The sequence below is a fragment of the Chiloscyllium punctatum genome, chromosome 19, assembly GCF_047496795.1.
Source record: "Chiloscyllium punctatum isolate Juve2018m chromosome 19, sChiPun1.3, whole genome shotgun sequence".
In the NCBI taxonomy this organism is placed as follows: Eukaryota; Metazoa; Chordata; class Chondrichthyes; order Orectolobiformes; family Hemiscylliidae; genus Chiloscyllium; species Chiloscyllium punctatum.
Window position 1 is genome coordinate 52146191 of NC_092757.1, and position 24243 is coordinate 52170433.

The 24243-nt window shown below is 41.7% G+C and overlaps 1 protein-coding gene across 1 annotated transcript in view; it reads right to left on the reverse strand.

Annotated features, from left to right (window-relative positions):
* bckdk (branched chain ketoacid dehydrogenase kinase) overlaps positions 1-23373 on the reverse strand; it is a 58802-nt gene extending 35429 nt beyond the window's left edge. Inside the window, exons 1-7 of the mRNA XM_072589396.1 lie at positions 22846-23373; positions 14888-14956; positions 13395-13505; positions 10092-10139; positions 9836-9955; positions 6829-6927; positions 3709-3782 (exon numbers count right to left, since the gene is read on the reverse strand). Of these exons, the coding sequence (XP_072445497.1) occupies positions 3709-3782; positions 6829-6927; positions 9836-9955; positions 10092-10139; positions 13395-13505; positions 14888-14956; positions 22846-23097 (773 nt within the window). The 5' untranslated portion in view covers positions 23098-23373. The remainder of the gene's footprint in view (positions 1-3708; positions 3783-6828; positions 6928-9835; positions 9956-10091; positions 10140-13394; positions 13506-14887; positions 14957-22845) is intronic.
* Positions 23374-24243: the final 870 nt, after the last annotated feature.

A 24243-nucleotide genomic window follows, 5' to 3' on the forward strand; every position in this document is an offset into this window, starting at 1 on the left:
AGGTTTGAGTTATAAAGGCTGGAACTTTTTTCACTGGAGAGGCGACTTTAAAGAAGTTTATAAAATAATAAGGAACATAGATAGGAGTTAATGGTAGTTGTCTTTTCCCCAAGATGGGGGATTTCAAGACTAAAGAGGCATATCTAGAAGGTGAGAGGAGAACTTTTTAAAAAAAAATACTCATGGTGGTTTGCGAATGGAACACTTTAAGGAAATGGAGAATGTCGGGACAATTACAACGTTTAAAAGATTTTTAGATAACTACATGAATAGGAAAAGGTTTGGAGGGATATGGGTCAGGAGCAAGCAGGTGGGACTAGTTTAGTTTTGGATTATGTTCAGCATGAACTGGTCAGATTGAATGGTCTGTTTCCGTGCTGTATGATGTTATGACTCTAATAGCCAGAAGCATGCTGACCCACCAGTGCAATTCTATTGCCTCCCACGAGGAGATGCAGATGAGTTAACATGAAGAACTAGGGTCAAATTTTACATGAGATGTAGGAAAATTCCAGATTTTTGGCCAAAAATAAGGTGTAGACTTTTACATGTAATCAACTATTACTCAAGCATATACGTAATCAACTTCCACTCCAACCACCCAGCCTCTGCTCAGCAACCAGACAAGTTAACACAGAATAGACTTGTCAGCAAAACTCTCGCCCAAGGGGCAAAAGGTGTAGTAGTAATATAGGAACAAAACTGGCTCAAGCTTAGAAAACAGCATTAGTGGGTGGTTGTTTTACCAGACTGGAGGGAGGTATAGTGTGTTCCCCAAGGATCAGAGCTGAGATCTCTGCTGGTGCCAATATACAATACATCCACTGACTGGACATGAGGCAATAGGCAACAATTTAAACATTTTTAGACAACATGATCCTCATAGTACATACTGAGGAAAATAGCAACACAGCACGACAAAATACAGTGGCTGGGCAACTGTCAAACATATGGTAGTAAAACTTACCACTGGAAAGTGTGAAGTGATAGAAGGGAGAACATGGGGAGGCATGAAACAGCAATACTGAATGAAAAACTTTGTGGGTATTTACATACAAGCCTTTGAGGTTAGCAGGACAGAAGAATAAAGGATACAGGGATCCTGGGCTTCATTAATAGTGTCATAATAATAAAGTATCGAGGAAGTTACTTACATACAATATTCGTTCAGCATGTGGGGGAGTACTGTCCCAATTCTGGACACCAAATGTTAGGGAAAGTCAACAGTGCAGGTTAAATCCTGTACTGGCTGTGCAGTTCATGGCAAGTCTGCTTGTGGTTAATGCTCAAGTTGTACGTAACCATATCCACCACGCTGTAATGCAGAGAACTGCCTGTGCTCCTTTATGATGTGTGGCTCCATGTTTTGCAGAGGATTATAGGGCTTTCAACAAGAGATTTACTTGAAAACTTCCAGGGATGAGGTCCCATAGTTACAATGAAGCAGCAGGGTTTGTTCTCCTCATAGAAGAGGTGCTTAGAGGAGATTTGATAAAGGGGTTTTGGATTAAAAGAGTGTAGATGGAGTACGTCGTGGTTCAGGGATTAGTAAATAGAGAGGGAGAGAATTAAGATAATGAGCAAAAGAACTGGAAGCAACATCTAAAGAACTATTCCTAAAATAAGATCTTAGGATTTGGATAAGATGACAGATACAGAATTAATAGTTAACCTACAAAAGGGAATACAATCAATATTTGAAGGGGAAAATAAATTCCCTTGGGGACGATAGTGTGAAGTTTTGATTCCACTGAACTAGTAATCCAACGTCCAAGCTAATGCTCTGGGTAGTGGTGGAATTTTAATTCGATTAACATTGGGAATTGAAAGCTAGTCTTGATAATGGAAAACCATGAAACTCTGAACCATGCTCAAGTTCACTACAGCCCTTTGGGGAAGGCACTGTGACATGCTAGCCTCTGCTCAGCAATGTGGTTGACCCTTAACTGAATACAAAATGGCTTGGAAAACCACTTTCATTCCAGAGCAATTAGGGATGGACAACAAATGCTGGTCTTGCCAGAAACACTGAAATTCCACAAAAGTTAAAGAAATTGCAGAGATATGGAGAACAAGCAGAGAGTAAATTACACCAGTTAGAATGGGCAGAATTGACTCCTTGTGTACTGGACTATTTTTGATGCTATGGCATACTATACAATACAATGAGAAGACCTCTCAAGTGTGTAAATTAGATATCCTGATGTTCTGGACTATGACAGGTTATCATGCGATTAGACAGGGCTTAACTTTACTTAGTGTTCCACAGCGTGAGCTGCCCTTAATGTAGCGCCCTGACAGCTCTGCAGGAAGCTCATGGAAAGCTCAAACGGACAATAAATGTTTCACAGAACTTCTGCTCTTTGAAAAGGGAAAGTAATCAGCATGGAAAGCCACTTCTTAACACTCCCCAGTGAGAGATCTTGTGGTGCAGTGGTAGCACTTAGCTCTGGAGTCAGAAGGTCCAGCTTCAAGTCCTACATCAGGACTTGTTGGCAACGTGGAAACAAGATCCATAATAAACAGCCCTGGGATCTTTTCAGCATCTCTGCTCAAATTCCCAAAAGGTGAAAAGGGAAAAAAAGTGCTTATGAAGATAATGTTAAAAAATTAAAATCACTATCTAGTTTTTGTTTAGATGGTTTCGAAGGTGTAGATGAAGGGGAGAATGGTACAGATATAGTAACATTATTATATGAACAAGTCTGCAATAACTCACTAACTGGCCTCCTCTACAAGTTGACCAAAGCTAAGGTATGGTCACTGCTGAAAGATCCGACATCCTTTACATTAAAAAAAAAGTTTCTAGATGATTTTAAATTAAAATAACTTGTTTTCTTAAAAAAAAGAATAGAAAAAGGTCACCAATACGGAATTGTTTTTTTCTAAAATAGAAATATCATTGGTATATGGTTCAGTATAGGGAAAACAAAACTGGAGCTAAAGAGCCAGTGTTTTTTCTCTCTCCTCTCTGCCAACCCATATACAGTCTGCTATTCACCAGAATTAGACTCCGTACACAAGCCTATTCTCAGGTCTCTCTGGTGGAGCAGACTGATGTGCAGTACAAGCCCTTCCCCGGCCCTTGTTCTTAGCAGGCAACTACACTGAAAACTGCAATGTTCTAACTTTTATTATTCACTAAGCTGAGAGATGGGGGCTTTGGAAGTGTAACAAGAATCATAATGAAAAACAAAAAAATGAGTTTCAGCTGTGATTATGTGGTCCTTACCAAGTCAAGGACCCTGCAGTATGTTTAATTTTAAACAAGCACCACATCACACAAACAGCAATGACAGGAATGTCAGCCTTTCCCCTGCCCTTGACATAACAGAAACAACCAGCTCACTGTCAAACAGACTGCATACCTTTCCTTCTTCAGCCGATTAGCATGACCCACCTACTTCCAGATAATACTGATGATTCAATTACTAAAAAAAAAATCACAAAGACCAGGGCTTCCTGGATAAGAGTCACGCAGTTGCCAGGGGAAAAAAAAACTTTAAAAATAAACTCAGTCTAAATAAAGCTAAATATCACAGATCTGAAATAAGAAAAACGAAGTGCTGGAAAACCTCAGTGGCTTTGGCATCCTCTGTGGAGAGCATGTGCCAAATGTTTCAAGCAAATGTGTCATCTTTTGGCGTCACAGCATGTTCTCTACTCTTTCCAAATTCAATGACTAATTTCTCACAGGGCAGGACTCACCGAGCAAAATCTACCCACTTCTCAATGATCTTCTTTGGAGACAGCCGTGTACAGATAATTCCCACAAAGTCAGGCTGCGAAAAGAACACAGAAAAACAGACAGACTTAACTACAGAACATAGAAAAGTACAGGCCCTTGGGCCCACAGTGTTGTGCTGAAGATTAATACTAATCTAAAATAAAATAGCCTAACCTACACGTCCCTCAATTCACTTCTGTCTACATGCATGACCAGCAGTCACTTAAATGTCCCTAATGACTCTGCTTCCACCATTACCACTGGCAACATATTCCATGTGCTCACAACTCTCAGCATAAAGAACCTACCTCTGACATCTCCTCTACACCTTCCTCCTAACACCTTAAAACAATGAAATCGCATGGCAGTCAATCCTGCCCTGGGGAAAAGTCTCTGGCTATCGACTCTATTCATGCCTCCCATTACCTTGTACACCTCTACTATTTCAGGAATAAGATAACGTTGCAAACAAAGAGGCAGTTCGGCCTGGTGGGTCTATACTGGTGTTTATGCCACACAAGTTTCTTCCCATTGTAACTACACCTCACCATGTCAACATACATGTCGACAGAAATAGATCATGTTATGGACCGATGGTATTACCATGTGATTTGGACGGTTATGGTTCAGAAGGCTTGATGGGAAAAAAAAAAGAGGAGACCGATTAATTAAGAAGTTCCAAGCTGCCCTAATCTAGTGAGACCATCTTTCCTTCTCATAGTTAAGATTTACTCCATTGTAGCTAGTCACAGACATGCCTATATCATAGAGTGTCAAAGCAGAATAATTAACTAAAGGCATGCATTAGCATGGAAGGGATAAGGCATCAATAAACAGTGTCTGACGTGGCACTGGATCAGAAGGTTACAGGTTCATGCCCCACACTGGAGATTGAAGCAGGAGGAGCCTAGGCTGATACTTCAGTGCAGTACAGGGAGCTACACAATTGGAGGCAGCCCCTTTCAATGCAAGGTCCAATTAAATAAGGCCCTATCTGCTGTCTCAGGTGGATGGAAAAAATGCAACGACAAGTTTGGGAGAAAAGCATGAGAATTCTCCCTAGTTTCGTGGGCAACATTTACCCATCAACTAATATCACCAAAAACAGGTTAGCTGGTTGTGACCTTCTGAGACTAACACATACCACTTCAAAAGTGGCTGTAGACCACTCAGGGATGTTGACAGAGTGAAAGGCATTGTATAAATGCAAATCTTTCTGACATTTCTATTATGGCATCAGCTTCCAATTTGCTCAATCATAGAATCTCCACAGTGTGGAAAGAGGCCATTCAGCCCATCAAACCTCTGAAAAGCATGTGACCAAGACACACACTATCCCTGTAACCCCACATTTCCCCACGGCCAATCCACCTAACCTGCATATCTTTGGACTGTGGGAGGAAATTGAAGCACCTGGTGAAAATCCACACAAACACCAGGAGAACGTGCAAACTCCACACAGACAGCCGCCGAAGCTAGAATCGAACGCGGATCCCTGGTGCTGGGAGGCAGCAATGCTAACCACCAAGCCACTGTCATAAGTGTTACTCCTTGGAAATGTCAGCAACATGTTCCCACAAGAAGGCTCAGATCAAACATGTCAAACATGCCTGAGATTCTCAACATCAGCAACCGAGAGAGAGTGAAGCCTCTTGATCTCAACCAAGAAAAACACCCTGGACCAAGCCACCCTTGGGTGCTCTGCTGCCTCCTTTAAGAGTGTGATAGCACAACAACATCAGCAGAGAACTACAACACAAAAAAAAAACATCGTCCATTATTTGCTGGAGAGGGATTTTGCAATTTCTGTCTCAATATACAATCTAGAATAACAACTGTTACTGGGTCTGAACTCTGTTCTCATGGGCAACTCTTTCCTAGCAATCACTCAGTAACTTCTGGTTACTCTCCGTCTTTGTGACAGCAATGTGTTTGCTGTAGGCAATAAGTTAATCATTAACATTACCAGCACTTTATCTACCTGGACTCATGTGGAAGGACAGCACACTGTTTACTTAACTCCTAGCAGCAAACAGGTTTCACACAATGCAGGGTTTCACTGCATGTTTCCCTTTAAAACAATTTTCTCTTGCCTATGGACCTGTCATAAGATCCGTAGATATTGGACTAAAGTAGCAAGTACCCTGACAGAAATTTTAGGAACGGAAATTAAAGTGTACCCTGTATCTCTCCTTTTGGGCTTTTCGAACTTTCCTTCCCTGGCCATGTACGGGAAGAGACTATTTTCTATTCTCTCTTTCTGTGCAAGGAAAAATATTTTGGTGAACTGGGTGGCTGAGGGCCCCCCTGGACTTTCAAATTGACACAGATTAATTATGGAATGTATTCCCCTTGACTTCCTTACAAATATGGTGCACCGAAAGACCGATTTATTTTATAAAATATAGCACCCCTTCTTGAATTACATAAATACAGATATTTCGGTTCTCCTAACGAGGGCTTTTATTTAATTGAGATTACAAACCTGGCTGGTCCGGGGCCCCTTAGGAGAGGAATCCCACACGAATACGGTTTTTATTACATTTGATGTTAACACATTCCGAGCATGCAAGAGATTTAAATATACACTCTGGTTAGTTGTAGGTTGGATTAGTAGACAGTTGAGTTTTGTTTTTTTTTCTTTTTCGGTATTTTTTTTTCTTTTGTTAAATTTTGGCTATTGTAAATTTGATTTAATTGTATATCAATGTTTGTATATGAGAATTTTGTTTATTTTCGTAAACTTGTAAAAATGTTAAATTTCTAATAAAATATCTATAATAAAAAAGAAAAAAAAACAATTTTCTCCCCTGGTTTCTGCACATTCTCTGGTTCCAAAGGCAGTCCACTTTCAAGGATCAGTGGAAGTTCTCTTTTGAGAGAGGTTGCTGCTTATCTTGTTTGCTTCTGCAAATGGTTACTCATAAATCAGCACTTGACATTTTAACTGCGCTCCCTCAAAAAGCTGACTCAACAAATCTGCAAGGCCGGATGAGTTGGTACAAACTAGTCACCCAGAATTTGAATTGAACTAAACCCAAGAAAACAGTGGGACTTACAAAGGCCCAGCAAACATCTCCCTCATCCTATTGAACACTTACATTATTCTCATACAGAGTCAGGTGATGTGTTGCCAGCATACGGATTCCCAGTCGGGACGTCAGAGTGTCGTCCAGGAAAGAACGGATCAATGATTCATCCTGAAAAATTGAAGCACCATTGTACAATGAAATGCATGGAAAATGCTCGGTTAGCCAACTCCTTGCTCCTGCACTATCGCCACAGCCTTTGTTACCTTCAGATTCAACTATCCCAAAATTCCCCTTCACCTGCTTCACATCTTATACCCTCCATTAACTTCAATTCATACAAACCACTGCTGTCTGCATTTTCACACGTTTATCAATTCTCCCATTGCCTGGTTTACAGAGGAACCTCGATTATCCGAGCAACACAGGCGGGGAGTATTTTGTTCGGATAATCAAATGCCGGATAACACAGTCCAGCCAAGCATCGGGACCTTGCAATCTTGTCCGGATAATCCGAAATTCAGATAATCAAATGCCAGATAATCAAGGTTCCTCTGTACATTAGCTGACACTGAGAACCAACACTAATATTTTTAATCCTCATTTTTACAATCCAGAGATAATTCTGATCTTCCCATTCTGGACTCTTGCACATCCCTGATTTTAACCACTGCATCACTGGTGGCCTCAAGGGCATAAACTCTTAATTTTCACCCAAAACTGTCCAGCTATCCACTCGCTCTCTCCTTAAAGACGTTTCGTATAAATCTACCTCTGATTCAGTTTTCACCTTCTGCCTAAAAACATCAATTCGGAAAAGATAATCAAATTTAGTTTGATAACGTCCCCATGCAGTTTTCCTGATATTAAAAAGGTGTCGTATAAATGCAAGTTTCACCTTTGTGTAACTACAAAGCAAAAAACAGCCACATGTCTCAACACATCAGCCTTGGAAGATTGCAACATAGGCTGACATTTTCCAAGGTGCTGCATTTGTGGCAGTGCAGAGGTAAGAGGGGCCTGTGGAAGGAAAACTGCACAAGGTCTCCTCTGGGTCACTACAAACATCTCCTGCACAGCCAGCTGGACAGCAGCGTTGCCAGAGCTTTGGAATTATACCCCTAGACCAAAGAAGAATAAGGAACAAGACAGCACAGGAACAGGCCCTTTGGCCCACCAAGCCAGCACTGATTTTACATTGGCTTTCAGCTGGGAAAAAGGTGTAAGATCCAAATATGTGTTGCAAATTAAATAGATTTCCTGCAGAAATTTATATGTTCTAATAAACCTGTTCTAACAGGTTATTATACACCCCCGGACTAAGTGGAACTTGAACCTAGGTTGTTTGATGAATTTGCATGTGATATACATAACCCTCAGAGATTAAATAAAGAGGTGACTTTAAACCCACTTCCTAAAATCTCTCACCCCTGGGAAGTCCCTCACGCCTGGTCTGCTTCTGTTCTAGACTAATTAATGCCACAGAATGAGTCAACAACCCAACATTTATAAATCAGGTGACAACCAGGGCAATCAATTGTGAACCAGAAAGACCTTGTGTTTTCTTACATCTAACAAGACGACTAACACAAATTAAAAGGACTGACATATGGAGAATATGTATCAGATTCAGCTTGAAACTTTATGTCTAAAAACAAATTTAGCAAATCTTTTTTTGTTTTGGGCTGGGGAGGAATGACAAGGTGACAATCCCCCTGCTGGAACCGCTGGATTCCAATGCAGGAGGTAAAGTCGGCCAATCAGAATCTAAAATTAAAGTTTAAGACCCTGTAATGAGCTTTTGTTGGGCTACAATGCAGCATTGTGGAAATCATTATTCAGCCGTGCTCTCAGATACGAGCTCAGCTGTGTTTCTGGCACCTTCCGAAAAGTATTTCACGGCACCAAAGTGAAACACTCAGGCCATATAGCAGCCAGGGGCTTGTGACATCAGTGCTGTTCTATTCATCAAAACAAAGCTCCACAGGGCTCACATCTTTCAGAATTTCCCATGGAGGTGGGCAGCATAGCTACAAGGCTCATTACTTCTTATCATTTGTGCAGGCACATCCATAACGGTTTCAAAAGACAAATCCTTCCATCGCAACAGCTGCCTTTTCACCTTCCAGAAAAGCAACTTGCATTTGCCTAGCACCAAGAATGCAAGGAAGATGCCCCCCAAAAAATTCACATTTCATTAATCAGGCAAAAAGGTGATGCCAAACCAAGTCAAAATGGCGCTGGGCAGAGCGACCAAACACTTTGGTCAAAAAGTTGGACTTTTACCATCAGTCAGTGACAACATTTAAAAATTACTGTGTTGACTATAAAGCATGTCAGGAGGTCCTGATCTGAAAGGTGCTATGTAATTACAAGTCTACAAAAGGGATTGAAGTCATTAGAGTGGTTTAGGAAGGATCACAGCATTTGTACAGGACAGAGTGTCAGAGCACAGCTGGCTGTCTCAAATCCATTTAAAGCACATCAGGATTTAGAACGCAGATGCTTTACAAGGTACACTAGTCAGTCATTATATGACTGGATTACAGACACAGCAAACAGAAAGGACACAGTGAAACAAAATATTGGTGAGAGCAAGGTTCACATTTCCAGAGTTGAAGGGGATGCCTCAGAGCTGCCTAAGAGGACAGGGATTGGAATGGGTCACATTTGGGGAGGCTAACCGAGTTATCCCAGGACAGGGCACAAACATAACCACTTTCTAGTCTGCCTTACTGCAGTAGTGCCATATGAACAGCCCACGTGACAGACACTGCCATCACTAAACAATTAACTCGACCAAAAATGACATTCAACCAAAATTCAGATTTTCACGGAAGTGGAACGAGAACCAAGCCCCACGTCAAGTTTCATCAAATGAGCTGACAATAATGAACATTATTTCACTCAGCACGACTGCTTTATGGAATTCTAACGCTTCTCAATCAAAGAAAATACTAATTTTGGCAGGAAAGTGTAACAAGGGTCAGTCTAGCGGAGATAGAGACAATACAGCGGTTAATTAAACTTCATTAATATGTCTACATATCACAGACTCAAAACAATGATGTTCATCTACCTGCACGTATTTACGGCATTCTCTGAAACCTTCAGCCAGCATCGTCACAACATCTTTATGGTCATCTAAGAGCTGACGAATCATCTTGCAGTACTGAGACTCTGTCTTGCTGTCTGTAATCTAAGGGAGTAATAAAAGGAGGGGATTGCTGGATTTGCACGATACCTGCAAAATCTTATTTTCCGAAAATCAAAACAAAAAGGGAGTTGGAAAGAAGGAAAGGGAGGGTTGGGTAAATAGCTAAAAATATACTCACTGGTGGGAAATCAGACAACACCTGAAAGGCTCGGATGTACAGCTCATGCTGGAATAAAAAGGAACATATTACCAAATGAATAAACACAATTCAAAAATCAGAGTCAACATGAACTCACCCTCTCCCCACATCATGATCCACCTTTCAAAAGCATCACTGTGTGACTGTGGCAAGGCACACCTCAAAGTGCCACAATTCCTGTTGTTGCAGCTCAGAGACATAAGAAAATAGAGACTGACAATGAAGTTTTATTTCTGGCAATCACCTAAGCTTGATCCAATCACATTGATTTAGTGTTAAGCACCACTGAAGAACAGGCCAGCAGCAGAACAGTCATCGGATTGATCAATTTTTTTGTTTTAAAAACGTTGCCAAATCAAAACAGGCAAGTAGCAAAAAAAAAAACAATGGATCAAGTCACCTTTTTTTTTGCACTGGTTAAAAATGGCTATTCAGTTACCAGGAGATATAACCATGTCAGTAAGATCTCAACAAACAAATGGGTTGTGAAAACAATGTATATCTTCTTTATCGAGGCTTCCTCTTTACCTGCCATCTCAATGAGTCCTGGGTCACCGTGCTCTGCTCAGGCTCTGAAGCCACAATGTGGGGGAATAGCACTTAATGTAATTGTATTGAGGGGGGGTGGGGGGGGGGGGTGGGGGTGAAATAAACCCCAACTTGCACACACTGCACAGAGGCTTCCTATTAACCACATTTACAGCAACTGACAGGAGCAACCCAGGAATAAACAAGGACGGGTAGCTGAATGAGAGACAGAGCAGGATGGGTGTCAGGAAAGGAAGCTTCAAATAGTGATGAGGAAGAAATAATGAGTTATGCGACAAGACAGCAGGTCAGTTATCATCAACCAGCGTGTCTTTTCTCTAACCGAAGCAGCTGTAACTTGCTATTACCTTTCTAAACTACTATCTTTTAACTAATGAATTAATTAAAACCAAAACTAATTAAAACAATTTAAGATATTAAAATAAATTACCACTTGAACGAATTTGGTTTGATTGGCAAGGCCACATGCTATAACGGCAACAGAGTGTCGACAGCTTGAGAACGATCAGCTAAGAGTGTTTGATCTGTAGATAGCTCCAAGGATCACGGAGGATGAAGGTTACCGAATGTTTTGTTCAACAGGCAGCCATCCCACTGCAGGTTAAGTCGAGCTTTAATGTTAGTAGGAGGCTGTAATGGACAGTCAGGCAGGGATGGTGATCCAAGATGGAATAATGAAGCAGCTTCAGCTTATGATTATGGATTGTAAGCAGCAAAGATGCAGGTCGTCAGCTGCAGGGGATTTTTCCTCTTTTGAAGTCTCTAATATGATTTCCGAACAGGGATTCTTTAAGTGGCATTTTCAGAATTGGATTGCGCCTATCTTCACAAAAGACAAAAATTTGTTTGATCCCTTTCCCGTTTCCTTCTATCCAGAGATAATTTCACTTCTCTCTGCTTTAATGGATCCACATGTAATTTCTGTTTACCTACCTACAGGAAAGTTTACAATTTACTTTCATGGCTCTAGCTTGTCCACTTTTATTCTCCTTCCTTGAAAACTAAAATTCTTCCAATCCTCTGTTCTACTACTTATTTTTTAAAGCAACATTCTAAGTCTATTCCTTTGATCTAACACTAATCTTTAACTCCACATGCTAGCCACAGGTAGACAATTTCTTTTCCTGTGGGGACTTTACGCATTAAAGGAATGTATATTTGTTGCACATTATATATTCTTTAAATGCTAGTCACTGCTGACCTACCATTCCATCTTTGTAATGTGGCTCCCAACCTGCTGCAGCCAACTTTTTCCACATAGCTACATGATTAAAGACAAAGTGTTTCTTACAATAGGGTTAGCTACAGGTCTACATGAAAAGCTGTACATGATCCAGAGGACGCAAGTTAAAATCTCACCAAGCGCTGCCTGAAAATTAGAACGCAGTTTAAAACAAGAGCAGAAACTGAAAGTGGTCATTGGTAAAAAAAGAACACAAAGCTGTCAGGTTCTCTCAAATTCACTGGTTCACTGCCTTCCCTTTAGGGAAGGAAATCGGAACATGCCAGATAAAATTCAACTTCTCCTTTCATTAATACACTCAGCACTACATTGTAAAGTGCTCCAAATGTTTCAAAACAGCTCATCACCTGACTTGCCTTTGAGTAAGGCCATGAAGTGAATTTGGCAAGGATTCAAACAAAAAAAAAAGTACTGTAATGCCAAAAGCAAAAGTTTACCTATCAGGAAATGTTGGCATAACAGAGGGGTTTAAAATTATGAAAGGTTTTGACAGGCAGAACAAGTGTTTCTACTTGTGAAGACATCTCTCGACGCCTCTAGTTCCAGCTAGAGGCTGTCAATATACAATTGTCACCTAGGAATTCCATCGGCAACTTAGAAAAAAAACTTCTTCATCCAGAGAATGGTGACAATGTGGAACCATTACCACAAGGACAGCACTGACATATTTAAGGGAGTCTTGACAACCATGAAGGAGATTGGAAATGAAGATCCCAATGGTAGTAGTGGGTTCAGGTTCCTGTTCAACATCAATACTGGTGTGGACTGGTTGGACTAAATGTAACCACAATACTACAATATGATATAAAAGATTAATTGTTTGTCAAGCTCAAATGATTCTTTCTTGAATTTGTGCACTTTGTTCCTCTCTCCTGCATAGTTTTGTGATTTCTTCGAGGCAAAGTTTTACAGAGTTTAACTGAAGATCACAGTACAGTTCAATTTTCAACCACAACATGGAGATAACAGACTTGCTAGAAACACATGCTGACCTGACCATAGAAAAGTCCATTTTGATTATGTTTAACTGCATAATTCTTCAAAAATGCTCCTGAATAGTAAATACTCTTTGCATCTTAAAACAGGTACCAAGTTACCACAGCCAATTGTTGTAAAAACTATGTCTGATTTGCCAACGACCTTTAGTGAAGGAAATCTGTCATCCTTACCTGGTCTGATCAACATGTGGCTCCAGTCCACAAAATTCTGCTTGAATCTTAAATGCCTTTGGGCAATTAGTGCTGGCCTGACCAGCAACATCACCATCCCGTGAATTAATACAAACTAATTAAGATAAACTTGAAGTAAAGGTTCAGAGTACTAGCTGCATAAATTGTTAACACTAGATTTCCATTATGTTGAAAACCGTAGCAACACACGAGTGACCAGAAAATCAGTGCAGATACATTTCTTTTCAGTAACTTAAACATTGGCTTCTCAGTTTAGCAGCAAGAATAAAGCAGGCTCGTGTGTTAGTTGGGTGCACTTACCACCTGTAGGATTGTGGGATTGCAGCCAATGATGAAGGGAAGACTCCGAAATCCCTTAATCCGATGGGCGATGCGGACAGGTAGCTCATTGTAGAGGTACTTGGCACTCCGCTGGCCAAAAAGAAGAAATGACTCCCTTAAAACCATCACTAGTTTGACCCACACTTGACTACACAAAACGCACGCCACTCTCACAGAAAAAAATATCAATATGGGGGTTGCCTGCACAAGATAAGCCTTTAATTGCGTTCCAAGACACGCTTGAACAAATCTCAGATAACTGGCAAGTCCTTTCTTAACCACGTTCAATGGAAGTATCCAAATCTTCTCAAAAATTTCTTTTTTTAAGACCTTATGATGCATTATTTCTGTCCTTGGAAACGCAGCCTTGAGCTTAACTTGGTAAAAGGAAACAAAAAAAAAAAGAGCTCCAAATCAAATGCACATGAACGTTCAGCTGCTTTGTGGTAAAGCTCACTTCACCAGAGACTCCCCAGCTACTGCTCAATACGTAAAGCAGTCTGTTCAATGTAGCACAAAAACATGGACTCCGAAAAGGAAAGGATTAGCCAGTCTAACCACTTCCATTTCTTTGAGAAGTCACACACGGGTTGAGAAAATACTGACTATGTGAATATCTTCTGAAAGTAGTATATAAAAAGAGTTTTATTTATGCTTAAAACATGGAGGGCGAAAGGTGAACTTTGGAACTGGTTAAGAAACTGCCTGAAAGGTGGAGAGCCAATTGGAGATTAATTTTAGAATAGCAGGAGGTACCTGATGGGAGGCATGTGGGAGCTGGTGTTGGAATTGTTATTATTTTGAATTTAGAAATACAGAAAAATACATGGAGGTACACAAAGCCGACCGTGTTGAAACCAAAGAGGGATCGAGAATGCAGATGAGGAGGTTGACAATGACTAGCACTGAACAGTAGCAGTTGTTCAAATGGTCTTTTCCTGATGCTCCTACATTTTGGTGAATAAAAAGAACACTCTTAGAAACCCACATAACTGCAACCTCATTTCAGGCTGAATACAGTCCAGTTAGTAAAGTTTGGTGGGGAGGGAGTGAGGTCACTCATGATCAATAAATATACACCCACACATTGAGTTCACCTGAATAGAGTCACTGTAATGGTGAGGTAAACTGCATTTTCTAGCATGAAGCGCAATATAGCAATGTTCTAGAATGAATTATTCATTATACATTTGCAATTTTCCACCAAGAAAGTTACAGTGGATATCTCTCCTTAAAGACTTGCACAAAAATACAGCTTGGGAGTTGGTCAAGGACCACTTTGTGTGCCTCTATGCTGATGCATAATCAAATATAGATGTTAATTATGATATTACATCTGTGAATGTGCTTTGGAAGTACTGGCTTTTGGAAGGTGCTAAAGAAATGTAGGCTGATGCTGTTAGGACCAACTTCGCCCACTTTTACCCTGGGTCATCCCTACCTAATCGGACTTGGAAGTCAAAGCAACTTACCAGGTTATGACTTCCATCTGGGGTTTTTCCTGAATACAACATAGTGGTTGGTGTCAGACGTACGGATGCCTGAAACACAATAGAAGATGTAACCATTGCTTTCTGTTCCAACAAACATGCAAACAATAATCTTATTTTCCATTCTTTTTAATCACAAGTCTGATTAAATTCCCCAGCCATCAGGTGTCACTCAGTAGTAGCCCTCTTAGTTCAGATGTTATGGATTTAAGTCTCACTTTACTGAACAACCACATAATCTAGGTTAATGTGTCAGTCCAGTACTAAGGGAGTGCTGCTGTGTTTTTTTAAATACGATGGTAACTCAAGACCTTCTCTGGGTCAGGTTGTAAGTTTGCTCGCTGAGCTGGAAGGTTTGTTTTCAGATGTTTTGTCACCATACTAGCTAACATCATCAGTTAGCCTCCAGTGAAGCACTGGTGTTATGTCTCACTTTCTATTTATGTGGCTTGGTTTCTTAAGGTTGGTGACATCATTTGTGGTTCTTTTTCTCGGAGGATGGTAGATGGGGTCCAAATCAATGGAGTTCCAGTTAGAATGACAACGTGGTTGACTCTTTACTGCTCTCTGGGGCAATTAGAAATGGGCAAAGACATCCACATCCTGTATATGAAGAAGAAAAGGTGCCTGGCTCATTTCCCTACATGGTAGCAGTGTATGCAATTCATAAACACTTCACAGATTAAGAGGCACCTTTGGCTATGCAGAGATCACGGAGGGTGCTATACCGATGTAAGTTCAGAAAGTCTTGGTTAGTTGGCTTTCCACCAACATCTATTGAATTAAAAGAACCCACACAACCAGACATACACCAAACTGCTCTGGCTAACTATTCAAATCAGATTTATTTTCTCTAAAGCTCACTTTCTTTTTTTGTTTTACATGTTTTCCCTGCAATTTCCCAGAATACATTTAGTACACCTGGCTTTAGAAAAATTCTCCTGTTCTAATGTGGGTGGCACAGTGGCACATTGGTTAGCACTGCTGCCTCACAGCACCAGAGACTAGAGTTCAATTCCCACCTCAGGCAACTGTCTGTGTGGAGTTTGCACATTCTCCCCGTGTCTGCGTGGGTTCCCTCCAGGTGCTCCGCTTTCCTCCCACAATCCAAAAATGTGCAGTTCAGGTGAATTGGCCATGCCAAATTGCCCACAGTGTTAGGTGAAGGGGTAAATGTAAGGGAATGGATCTGGGTGGGTTGTGCTTCGGCGGGTCGGTGTGGACTTGTTGGGCCAAAGGGCCTGTTTCCACACTGTAAGTAATCTAATCTAAGACAAGATATTCCCTTGGTCAGTGATCTACACAATTCAATGCTATACCTTAACTTTCGCCAACAAGTCCATTACGCAATACCTTGACAAATACTTTTCGAAGATCCACATACACAACTGAACTGCACTGCACTCAACATCCGACTCTGTAAAAGATGGTTGCTTAAATCTAACTAACATAATTAGCTTTGTAAAAATTGATGCATATTTGATTTATTGAGTCCAGTGGCACAGTGGTTAGCACTGCTGTCTCACAGCACCAGGGACTCTGATTCGATTTTATCCTTGGGTGACTGTCTGTGTGGAATTTGCACATTCTCCCTGTGTCTGCGTGGGTTTCCTCTGGGTGCTCCGGTTTCCTTCCACAGTCCAAAGATGTGCAGGTCAGGTAGATTGGTCATGGTACATGTGGGGTCTGGGTGGGATGCTCTTCGGAGGGTCCATGCGGACTCAATGGGTTGAATGGCCTATTTTCTGGACTTTAGGGATTCTGTGACTTTTTAAAATGCTTACTAATTATATCCCAGGTTATTGGACTGGAAAGGGTTTGTGCATGGGTGGGTAGGGGTTGGATTCTGGCCAGCTAACCCAAACATTAAGTATGGGGCTCACTCTTCTCTCAGCAGGATCCCCCTCTGAAATGAAGCCTGAATCACAAGCTTGGCTCCATCAGGTGCGGAGCATGCCAGGTGAAACTACAGACCAGAAGTAAGCCGGGAGTCAATCTGGGCACAATGGGACAAGAGAGGTATTCCTGAGATCTGGAAAGCCCAGGTCAGCCAGAGTTAAAGCTGGAAGACAGTTAAGCAATGAAGTATCCAATGTCTTCAAAGGTTTCCCCAGCACCTAGGTTTGGATGACTGTACTTCAACTGTGAGCATTGTTTTTCTCATTTTCTTGTCAAAGATATTAATAAATTTCTTCAGTCACCTAATACTACTTTCATAGCCAAGGAGGATTAGGGTGGCACAGTGGCTCAGTGGTTAACACTGCTGCCTCACAGGGAGCCAGGTTCAACTCCAGACTAAGGCGACTGTCTGTGGAGTTTGAACGTTCTCCCGGTGTCTGTGTGGGTTTCCTCTGGGGATCCGGTTTCCTCCCACAATCCAAAGATGTGCCAGTTAGGTGAACTGACCAAGCTAAATTGCCCATAGTGTTCAGGGATGTGTAGGTGGGATGCATTAGTCAGGGGTTAATGTAGAGTGATAGGGTAGAGGAATGAGTCTGGGTGGGTTACTTTTCGAAGGGTCAATGTAGACTTGTTGGGCCGAAGGGCCTGTTTCCACACCATAGGGATTTTATGATTCCAAGTTAATGGCGAAGCCTCTGAAATTTCCACTCCCTATCCTGACACCGGTGAAGTTGTAGCAGAAGCAACTATTCTTTGATTAAAACCCTATGACCACTGCATTCCTATGCATTTGTGCCCCTGCTACAATAACCCCACAATATCACAACCCTGCTCTAGACTGCAGGCCCCAAAGTGCCCTCACTACATTAGCTCCGTGAACAAATTAGAGGCGATGTCACACTCTGGGAGGATTCCTTCACTGCACGTCTCTTCCCAATCTGCACGATGACCACCAACTTACTGTCCTCCTGAATTTCTATAGCTGCGGGTGGCCATTTCCTGATGTGAGATTCGGGACACTTAGTTTCCTATAGGCCTGACAGTCATCACAGCTGCTCTTCAAACTCAAAGAGCTGAAGTCATTTTCTAACTGCAGTTATCCAAGAAGCATCCTAGACACAGCGCAGGAACTGCAGGCAAAGGGTGTTCGGTGTTCAGTTATCTTGCTGAAAAAGAACACTGGAGATCTCGTGAATATTTATATAGTTATGCACATGCCCCTTGGTGATAATTAATTAGCACTGCCCCTCTGTGTCAACTGGAATGTGGCGAGAGTGGGAGTTTAGATTAGATTCCCTACAGTGTGGAAACAGGCCCTTCAGCCCAACAAGTCCACATTAACCCTCCGATGAGTAACCCACCCAGACCCATTTCCCTCTGACTAATGCACCTAACACCATGGACAATTTAGCATGGCCAATTCACCTGACCTGTACATCTTTGGATTGTGGGAGGCCAGAGCACCCGGGGAAACCCACACAGACACGGGGAGAATGTGCAAACTCCACACAGACTGTCGCCAGAGGCTGGAATCGAACCTGAGACCCTGGTGCTGTGAGGCAGCAGTGCTAACCACTGAGTCACCTTGCCAAGTCACTCAGTTGAGTGGACTATCCCAACTCTGTGCACATAACGTTTTGCTGTAATAGATATTCTTTTTGTTCATTAAAAGCTTACTTAGTTCAAACTAGTCAGTCAACAACCATCCACAACAATTAAACATTCAGTTCTTCAGTTGTCCACTTCTTGCTACTGATTAAAAGCAAAATACTACAGATTCCAGAAATCTGAAACAAACTCAGAATGCTGCAGAATTTCAGCAGGGTCTGGCAGCAAGTGCAGACAGAGAAAAGGAGTTAACATTTTGAGTCTGGTATGATTCTAACTGGAAACAAAACATTAAAATTAAAAATCAGCAGTAATTTTAAAACAAAAATCTTTTAGGAAGAAAAGCATGAAAAATCTGAAACAGACTGCTGGAAAAACTCAGCAGCTCTGGCAGCAATCAGTGGAGAGAAAGCAGAGTTAATGTTTCGATCCGTTGACCCTTCTCTAGAAGAGTTCGGGTCACTGGACTCAAAATATCAACTTTGCTTCCTCTCTTCATTTATTGCCAGACCTGCTGAGTTTTTTCAGCAGTCCCTGTTCTTGTTTCTGATTTCCTGAATTCACAGTTCTTTGGTATTTTTAAAAAGATAAAATTCCAGATTGATTACTTACTATGCTTAGTCACTATCATTACACAGTGTGCTCACAACCCCCTGCAGCCACCAGTTTGGTAACTTGGTCCAGTTCAGTGCTACATGGACACAATACTAATCCAGAGTGGGTTGCACTCTGCATGAATGTGTCATCCTAAGTGCCACTTGTGCTTCCTCTGTCACAAATCATGAGCCACCATGATCTTGCCAGCACAATCAGTGCTGACACTGAGTGCATCTCAGAGGTGAAGAGAAAGACCTACTGCCTGCCAATGATCACCCAATCCTGGGCTCCCTGTGCTTGCTGCATCCAGCTGCACTTTGGATCAGACCTAGGTGTTCAGTAATTAAAGACCCATTTGGTGAGGGAGCTTACTATCTGCACAGATGCTTCAGAAACACAATTGGGATTTAAATGTTAGTCTCCCTGGGCTCCAAAAGGGATGAAGTTAATATCCAGAATTCTCACCTGTGACTGCTAGTCATTAAGTCCCAATGAATATGAATAAGAAGGGTTTAGAGGGATATGGGTCAAATGCTGGCAATTGGGACTAGATTAGGTTAGGATATCTGGTAAGCATGGATGAGTTAGATGGAAGAGTCTGTTTCCGTACTGTACATCTGTACGATTCTAAAAAAAGGTACAAGTATGTGAACACTGGGTGAAGGCAAGTATGGATATTTCAACAGATCATGACAGTCACTGGTGACAGAAAGTTACTCCTCCATATGGCAATTAACATTCATAACAGCCAATGGGATCGCAACTTCCACCACCTCCACAACTGTGTCCTGTAAAGGCACCAAGGACTGGGCAACAGACAGCCCTTTTCTAGTTTGCCCAGCTTGTCTCTCTCGAAGATGGAGTGGAGGGGGAACAATGAACACAGAGCAGATACGTTTGGAGCCTTCACAAACATCAGGCATGGGCCACAAATTCTTTCACCAAGCTGGCTGCAGCTACGTAGCTTTTTAAATCGATGACAGGGGTGACAACAGCATCTTTAAAATAGAGCAATATGAAACATGGATAAATGTCTGTATCTTTACGGGAGACAAGAGAAGCAGGGGACATGCACAACCATACTGGACAGGGAAGCAGGACAAGATGGGCTTCACTGGGGCTATGAAGAACCTGGCTAGAACTAACACAAGTACATGAAATAACATTTTTACAGGTTCTTTAAAGCATGGATTCTCATTTATATGTATGGTTTATTTTATGTTGATCTACAATATGCAAGCTTCAATAAATATATAACTTGAATGTTGCAGTGCTGCTTCTTGCTGGTTTGATTTTGTTAGCCTCTGGGGCATATTGATTTTTGAAAGGGTGCAAAAAGGGTCACATTGGAAAACAGTTTGGGAAGCACTTCCTTGTGGAAGCACACCCTGGTTACCAGCTGGCAGAGAAGCCAGCTCAGATTAGTTCTATTGATGACCCCAGCTCTGTACCATATTGCATGTGGAGAACTGGCAATGAGAGAACCTCACCCTAGACAGTATTGAGTCACTTCAGCATCCTAAATGTGCAGGAAGTGAATTCTGGATTTAATGTGATGCATTATTGCAACATGGATCATCCATACTGATTTTAAGGTACTTTGTTTAAAAACTGTGGTCTCCATAATACATAAAAATCTATCTAACGTCAAAAGCCTGTTTGTCAGTACATTGGACAGGGCACATCTATTCTGACCTGTTAGCTTATGTGACGTCACTACTAGAGGCAAGAAATCAGTGATGGCACCACTTGCTAAAATATATTGGTCCTGCAAGATTATTTCAAGTATTCAACTTCTCAACTCTAATTCCAGCTTCTCCAGTAGTACAAAGTGCATTCAATCTGGTAATATATTATATTGGACTTTTGACAGTGAAGGTTAAAGTGTTATAGTAGCACTGTTCAATACATTAGCTACATGTAGTCAATATCTAGATGAGGTTAATTAGCATAAGTATAGATACCATCACTGGGCATATAGAGTCATACAGCACAGTATCAGACCCTTCGGTCCAACCAGATTATGCGGAACATAATCACAAACTAAATTAACCCCATCTGCATGCTCCTGGCCGATATCCCTCCAAATCTTTCCTATTCATGTATCTATCCAAATGTCTTTTAAACATTATAATTGGACCTGTATCCACCAATTCCTCAGGACATTAATTCCACACGTGAACCGCTGTAAAAAAATTAGCCTCATGTCTCTTTTAAATCTCTCTCCTCTCACCTTGAAAATGTGCCCCCTAAAAAGAAAATTCCCCATCTTAGGGAAAAGACAACTACAATCAACTCTCATTATTTTATGAATTTCAACCAGGTCACCTCTCAACCTCATGCACTCAAACCTTCCATACATGGCAACATCCTGGTAAACTTCTTCCAAACCCTCTTCAGCTTGATAATATCTTTCTTATAACTGGGTGACGAGAACTGGATACAGTACGTGATCCAACATGCAGAGTTTGCAATCTGTCTGACTAGATTCTTTTGTTTTTTTGTTTTGTAAGATCAAAAGATAAAAGAGAAGTCTGTGTGAATGTTTTCCTTCTTTGGTTGCTGAGCACTGGTAGATGTTTCTTAAATACTCATGTGACTATATATATTGTGATAGTTTACTGAAGCTTTCTACACTAAAATAATTGAAAGCGACGGAAATGGAGGCTGATTTCTCTTGGCCAACACTAAAAGATAACAAAACTATTCTGAGAAATTAAGACTGCACAAGCAACAGGAGGTAATGATCCTGTTTGCGAAGCTTATATGCAAGCAAATAATTTTTTTCAAATGGTGTCCAGTTCTTCATTGTGCCCATGATCCAAAACATAATAGTCAGCTATTTTATATATTTTTAAAAAATTAATGGGGCTTTTATCGGTTCTTCTAAACAAAAAAATCTTATGTTCAGACAAGAGGGGAGAAAACAGCCTGGAAGTTCTCTAGTTGTTCTCACACCAACCCCACTCCTAGTGGCCAGATGCAGAGAATACTGCCTGAGGATTTTGATCAGTGTACATGTAAGGTGCACAAAAAAAAACACCAACAAAAGAAAAAGGCAGGTAAGGATAACTGGGAAAATTGCCAGTGGACCAGTTCCACATCTACCATAATTGGCTGCGGAATATCAGTAAACACTTTCGAAGATTGGTTCTTGTATTACTTTAGAAAACAAGATGTCTTTTTCAAAAAAAAGACTCTTGCCCACGTACTGGTGGGGTATCTAGGGGTAAAAAGGTTTCCCCCGTCAGGCAGATTTTACAAACAAAGCGAATCTAAAATACAAATCCTGTGGCTGGACTTGGAAGTAAACAGCATTCGCAAACCCTCCAGGAAGGAGGGGCGCCAGCTCTTCCGAGCAATTAGTTAAAATGTAAAGTTAAAAAAAAACCTTTTGTCTCTAAACGTAAGGCTGAGATGAGTTAATTTCATGCAGGAAAACACGGATTAGGTTGGTTCCGGGCTTCTTGACAACTACATTTGGACAATATTCTGAATATATCAAGACGTTATGTGGTAAACAGGGTGGGGGAGGGGAGATAGTCTTTCAGTCAGAACAGTATTCATCAGAAGGTCAAGCAGCAACTTCGAATTCAGTTCCTGGAACAAAATGACTATTTGTGGATCACCCCCAACACATACAGGTCTTCACACCAACCTAAACAATTGCTCCCCCGTTCAAATTTAAGTTTGAAATCAGCGCAGGCTTTAGGAATTGTATTGTTTTGCTCTGTGTGTGGATTGTTATTCTCAATATATGATGAAGTGGGGTGGGCAGAGGAAGGTCGAAAAGAGGATAAAAAAAACACAAATAAAAGAAATAGGATTTTGACCTTTTCAGCTGCCGCATCAATGGCAGACTGGTTGTAGAAGGAGGTGACCGTTTTCGATCTTTCCCTGGCCAGTTCGGAGTATCCGGATAAGGAAGAGGTGGACGTGCATCTGGTCAGGCTGCAGCGGCCGCTCGCGGGGTCCAGCTGGAAAGCCCGCGCTGGATACATTCGCGCTGGATACAATGTGGCTCTTCCAGCATTGCTGCACAACACGCTCAGCGCGACTGCTCGACTTCCAGGTAGCTTGGCCATCGTTTCCACCTTTTGGCTTCTCTTCCTCCCCCCCCCCTCCCTCTCCCTCTCCCTCTCCCTCTCCCTCTCCCTCTGACTCGCTTTCAGCCTGCTAGCTGCACCCGGCCCTCCCCTCCTGCAGACCGGTGTCGGTTTTAGTCCATGTTCAGGTGTCCAGGCCGGACTGCCCACTGGCTCCAGCCCCGCAGCAGTCACCGCATTCCGTGTCCATGCTGCAGGCGAAGAACCCGCACTCAGCCTCCCTCACTCACATGCCGCTAACTCCACTGAGGCAACACCAACCCCCTTCCCCCAGATCTCACTCATTGGCCTCTTGCAGCCTGTCATTTAAAAATGAATAATAGCAGCACCAATTGGAATAAAGGGACCATCCTTCCAGCCGTTGGATACACCAGACGTCACCATGCTGTTTTTGAGGTTACATTTACTGGAGTGTAAAAACACCCATTCCGAGAATAACAGCTTTTTCTTTGCACTTTCAAACATATATATTTAAGGACACTTTTTGCCCTGATTTAACAAACGCCGTCATGCTGATGAAAGCCGAAACGTTAACTCTGGCTTTTATTTCTCTCTGCTCTGATGCCAGAGGTGCTGAGTATTCCCAGCATCGCTTTTTTTTTGTTATTGTCCAGATCTGAACTGATCAGACCCAGCACCAAGCTGCATAAAGAAATAATATGTGATTATAAAATCACTGCGTCACAACTGCCCAAATTTAAACTTCCGTTATGTAAAAAAAAGTGAAACGTTAAGTGTGTTCAAATTTGACTGCAACTCAGATTACGTTAGTCTGTCTCACTGAGTCAGCAACGAGATCCTGAAAAACATTGGGCCATTTCCAAATCTTGGGAGCCTCCTCTCAACAAAGGCATGTGCCGATGCTGACATTCATTGTCACTTCCAATGAGCCAACCGAACAGTTCAGCTGACTCAGGAAAAGATTGAGGGCCAGAATCTCAAATCCAAGACATGTTCGAGGTTTGATGGACAGCAGTGAGCCGCTCTGCTCTACACAACTTGAGAGACCCCGCAGTAAGTAGCAGCGGTGGTACCTTCGCACAATCCTCCAAATCCAGTCGTAACAAAAGGCAGCGTCCTCTCACAAGCCAATTCACACAGCATCGAAGCGCTAATCACTCAAAA